This window comes from Salvia splendens, unplaced genomic scaffold (genome assembly GCF_004379255.2).
Source record: "Salvia splendens isolate huo1 unplaced genomic scaffold, SspV2 ctg466, whole genome shotgun sequence".
Lineage (NCBI taxonomy): Eukaryota > Viridiplantae > Streptophyta > Magnoliopsida > Lamiales > Lamiaceae > Salvia > Salvia splendens.
Window position 1 is genome coordinate 11322 of NW_024599119.1, and position 5444 is coordinate 16765.

Consider the following 5444-nt stretch of genomic DNA (forward strand, 5'->3'; position numbering starts at 1 on the left):
AAATAAGATGAATTCTAATTTATATACAGTCAATGTTATGTCATGCAGAGAAAAATAAGATCAATTCTAATTAATAAACAATCAATGATATGTTTTGGAGAGAAGAATAAGATCAATTCTAATTAATACACAATCAATCTATTTTGAGGAGATTCAAGGAGGCAAGAAGTCGATACAATTAACTATGCAAGAAATTGCATTAGCTGTCCCTTATTTCAGTGACAAGGGAGAAATGAGGAGTATGATTGATGCAGACAACAAACTGGGGTTATCCGCACTGAAATGTTGCCAAGAGTGGCGATGGACAACCTCAACAGATCCCTTAGAGGGAGGAGCGCTGCAGGCACCACTCTGCAGACGTGCGTGGGCGGATTCGAGGATCAACCCCGGGTGATGTTGTATAAAATACTGGAGCATATCATTGATCTCAACAGAGTCGCCACCAAAATGAAGGCCAGTTTGAGAAGTGATGATGTTTTGAATTCTGAAGATGAATATCCATGATGGTCTAGCAAGACGAGGTTTTATGTAGAAAATGTGAAGAAGATTGAATCAGATAGATGGAATGTGATGATGTTTGGGGATGGGATTGACAAAACCATAATCTCCTACAACTTCAGCTCTATGCATCTCATCTTCAATTAATTATCGAATAAATAAATTCTCATTCCTTTACTACTTTCTTTCTTCAATTTTTATTATTTCAATTTTTACTACTACTAGAGTTTGTTATTCTTAAATATCATTAATTATATTGCAATAATTGATTATTCCGAAGCATTTACCATAGCCTGTGCGTGTGTGTTCTAGCAAAAAGATTTACTATAAATATTGAGTCGTTTTGGATTTACATTTTCTTTGATAATTGGTTTTCTTTCTTCAATCTACAATATGGGTTTGTTTATTGTGCTCGATAAAAGGCCATGGCCCAATTTAGAATGTTTTAATGAGTTTGGGGGTTACCATTTATGCCCCTGCCAAATCTTTTACATTCCACATAATTACATTTATGCCCCTGGCTATTTTATTGTTCATATAGATTGATAGCGTTATTAAGTGATATTATAAAACCAAATCTCACAAAATATCACTCCAGTCAATATTAAATGATACTGGCCAAGAAATAAACAAAAAAAATTACTACTGCTATAAAATTGTTGGTTGGCAGCTCGGCAATCAACAGAATAGTATTCACAAGTACAGTATTTACAGTATAGTTCCAAAACATTTTAAATTTTATTTTGACATTTCAATTTATATGTTGACAAAAGAATTGTTTTGGCGGCAAGCTTTTGAACCACAAGATTCAAATGACTACTTTACCCTCCAAGATCTGTCTACATACACATATCTCATCAACCTTTGGTCATATGGTTTTCCACCTCAACTCAATGTGTATCACTCCATTCTTCGAGTCGATCAAATGATAGCGCTGGTTGATACGCCCGTTGTGCACTACATCCGCAAGGTTGATGTCGACCTGCCCTAAAGATTCCTATATCATGGACAATGTAGATCAGCCGAGCGATCTCAATTCAATAATCGGAAAACTAAAAAGGCACGGTGGACTAATGCGTTACCTTAGAGTAGAAGCTGAAGCTCGTCCTTTTGCTCATAACCTTCACATGAATCTTGTCTTGCAACGGAGGCTCTTCCAGCAAGAACTGGAACTCCTCGTTCCACATAGGATTCCTCGTCTTCCTCAACATCTACAACGCACCATTTTCTCTATTTGATCATGCAAAACGACATAAAGAAACAGAGAAAAGCAGAGATGAAGACTACCTTTGATTTCTTTGTCTCGCCTCTAAAGATGATCAGCACGTATGGATTGTTGTGGCGCGATCCTTCCACGTCATGTGCACCTTGCACGGTGACTAGAAGTAGGCCAGGAGCGCCCGTCGTGCTTGTGTTGCTCATAGCTCTATCCATCACACTATCTTTCCTACTGTAGCCATTGAGAGCCCCGCTGAAACTGTCATTGTCTTCTCTAAAAGGAGCGTATGTGAGCTCGAGAAACAGCTGTCCTCTCTGCTTCTTGTTAGCTTCAGAGATGCTCGTGTCCTTCATTAAGTCAAGGGTGACCTCCTTCACCTCGTTCGCCACCAGCGTTTTCAGAGGGAAAACTTGACTGCCCAGCCTATCGTGTGAGCCTACCTTATCCCAATCATAGACATTTATGTGAAGCATCTGAGACTGAGGATCCTTGACTGAGAGCTTGAATTCTTCGTTCCACTCGGGATTCAAGGTCTTTTTCTTGACTGTGGTCTTCTTGGACGGGTGCTTCTCTCCGCTGAGGTTCAGCTTGACATATGGATCGGATAAGCCGAGTAGATCCTTCTTCAGAAGCTTCGTTGCACGTATAACTCTCACGTGCAGGATCCCAATGGGCTTCTTCACAGCCACCCTAGAACAGAGATGGAAAAGTTAGGATTATGGAAACATTATATACTCAAAGTCAAGAAAACGAGTGACTCACATTGAAGCATCAAGCATCGGTATCTCAAGCGATTTTGGCCAAAGGTAAAGACTAGCAACTTCTTTTTTAATCCTTTCCTGTTAAGATTTAATTATGACACACAAGTATATCATTCTATTTAAAAAGTTGAAGAAAAACATTAGAGATTGTTCGTCACCTGAACATATCGATAAAGGCCAGGAATGGACATCACGTCGCCTCCCAAGACCTTCACCCCGAAGTCTATATGCGGCTGTAAGCAAGAAAACAATCTCTCAATTGATAAAAAAAAGGAATATGTATATAGTTAATCTTTGTATTAGCAACACACCTTCTCCAAAAGAGACACCACTATGTTTGCAAAACATGGAATCGTAGGCACGAGAGGTTTCAAGGTCACTCGAGGCATAGCAAATACTTGCAAATCGACTAGCTGCACCAACGAAAAATGAACTCAACGAATTTAGTACTATTTCATTTGAGGAGACTCAACTGGCTTATACCTGGATTGTCACTTTTACTGATGAAATAGTTACTGCAACCATTATATTCGGATTGCCTGCCCATCTGACAGCTGGCTCCATGACTAGTTCCCTCTCGTTCGTCTCAGAGACTTTAAGCCCTGCCAAAGAACATCAAGACATTCTGTTGAATGCTCTGGAAAACGAGTCTACATTTTAAAGTCGGACATCTAATTCACCATGAACTGTTGGTGGAAGATTGCCAAGGCTTAGATTCTTGAACTCAATGGATTCTATCTTATATTGCCCAACATACTCTGCAAAAATCGGTTCTGCTGTGCTTTTAATCGAGTTGCAGATTGCCTGCACGACGTTTATCAGATAAAAAAAAACGTTTTCTTGATGCATTGTGAACATACAAAGTTTAAAAAGCTAGTACAAAAGATACCTTCTCCATGAAAGGCCACATACATGATATAAATTTGTTCAACCAATCTACCTGCAGATTCCAAACATTTTTCAACAGCATTTGCTGTAATTAGATATTTTTATTTGTGATAGTACTTCAACCAGACGAAGCAGGCAAGATACGTATATTACCCGGTCGTAGTCAGGACTCTTCACCCACAGGGGAATCTCGGGCATAAGTTCTTCCAGTGCAACGGGGTCGAGCTCACAGAGTGGCTGACTCTCCATATCCTAGAGTCGATTCAAAACTAATCGTAAACAGTTTTTTAAACAATTGATACATAACCAAGATTACTCCACTGTGAACTAGTAATATTCTATATGCACACAACTAGTCAGTTTTTTAACTTTCATCAGCAACACTTCCTAAGATGATGAATTGATGATGATACTAAAAATAGGACTACCAAATAATTTGATAAACTGGTTCTATTTGAATATTGCATTTAATTAACAATAAGATGCCAAAAACCAAGAATCCATCATCGATCAACCAAGTGATTGAACACACACACCCCACCTAAGCATACTTTCTAATCAATCAACTGACTAAAACACACATACACACATAAGTATGAGAAGAGAAATCAGGAAGCAGAAAGGTATACATTTCTCAATGCAACAGTAGAAACACACACACAAACAGAAGTGAACAGCAGTTGGAGAAGGGATGAGATTACCTGAACATCTTCTGATTCTGAGTAAACAAACAAATAAAAGCCAATAAAGAGACCAATTGGCAGCCCAATTCCAAAACCAATCATTCCCAACAAACTGCTCAACAATCCCATCTCCCCTTTCTTGCAAAAAAAAAACAATCTTTTTCCTATTTTTACGCAAATGGAGACGTGGAGAAGTGGTGTCGAACAAGCCCAGAAAAGAAAAGGAGGAATAAGAACAAATTACAGGTGGGACTTGGAACAGCGAAAAACAAGAAGAGATTTTTTTTTATTGGATGAGCTGTAGTCGATCACGATAGAATCTAAAAAGGGAGTGTTTCAAGAACGAGTTTTGAAAGTATCGAAACAAACTTGCTGCAAACCGCCTTCCCTTCACGCTACACGTCACGATTTTTCAAAATTGCCAATACTCAAAACAAGAAACCATTAATATCGTACACTACGAAGTTGATTTTTAACTTTGATGAATTCTAGCAAATCCTCCTAGGTTGGGTGACGATGTCGCACGACCAAGAAACAACGGAATACAAAGCGGTTTGATGCAGCACAATTCTTTTTTTTTTATTGATCAAATTTTGTTTTTAATGATTTGTGCTTTTGGGAGATTTGTAGGATATTCGTTACAAAAAATTATGTTGAGCAACATAAATCATGTGTAAATTTCATTTAGAATGCAAAATATAAAAATAAAAATGAGTGGTTCTTGTGAATATGGTTAGGTTATTAGGCCTTTTCTTCTCAAACTTTATTGAGTATATATCCGAGTTTATGGAGAAAAAAGAAAAGAAAATGGTGTAAGGATGTAGAACTTTTTATGTATGGATGTAATTGTTTTGACTATGACGAATTACAAAGGAAAATAAAACTAATATTTGTTTGAACTTGAATTAATGGAATGAGTGATAGTTCTAGGCTTCTAGCCTCTAAGGCTCCATAATTCAATGGTCAATTATAGTTATGTCATGGCTTACTTAATAATTAAGAAGTTTTAGTGTAAGAATTTCATAATTTTCAATACGATAAGATAAAATAAATACAAGGGAAATCAAGTGGCTTCATTGCTGATTTTTAAAAATTACTTACATTGATTTGAAATTATTCATCTATGCCTTTAACTTTATATTATTTGTATTCTCCTATCTTCTCGTTTAACAAAAACCTAAATGTTATTATGCATTACTTATGTTATTGTTATCAAGATATAATTGATTATTTAATCAGTTGGCCATATTTTAAAAAAAAATAATTGACCCAATATTAAGGCTATCCACATTCTTGTCTCAATACCGTCTCATCCCTTAACTATTCATGAGCACCACTGCACTTTTTACTCCATCTCTTAACAAGAGACAATACCTGCAACCATTCATCTCTTAA

At 37.0% G+C, this 5444-nt stretch overlaps 1 protein-coding gene across 1 annotated transcript; it reads right to left on the reverse strand.

The window, feature by feature from the left end:
• Window positions 1-1217: 1217 nt before the first annotated feature.
• On the reverse strand, window positions 1218-4663 carry LOC121790300 (synaptotagmin-3-like). The gene is made up of 11 exons (XM_042188554.1): window positions 4068-4663; window positions 3520-3618; window positions 3368-3418; window positions 3159-3282; window positions 2962-3080; window positions 2790-2891; window positions 2637-2711; window positions 2480-2556; window positions 1786-2407; window positions 1581-1709; window positions 1218-1495 (listed from the first exon to the last, which is right to left on the reverse strand). The coding sequence occupies exons 1-11, from the start codon at window positions 4176-4178 to the stop codon at window positions 1367-1369; spliced, it is 1638 nt and encodes a 545-aa protein (XP_042044488.1). The 5' UTR covers window positions 4179-4663; the 3' UTR covers window positions 1218-1366.
• Window positions 4664-5444: the final 781 nt, after the last annotated feature.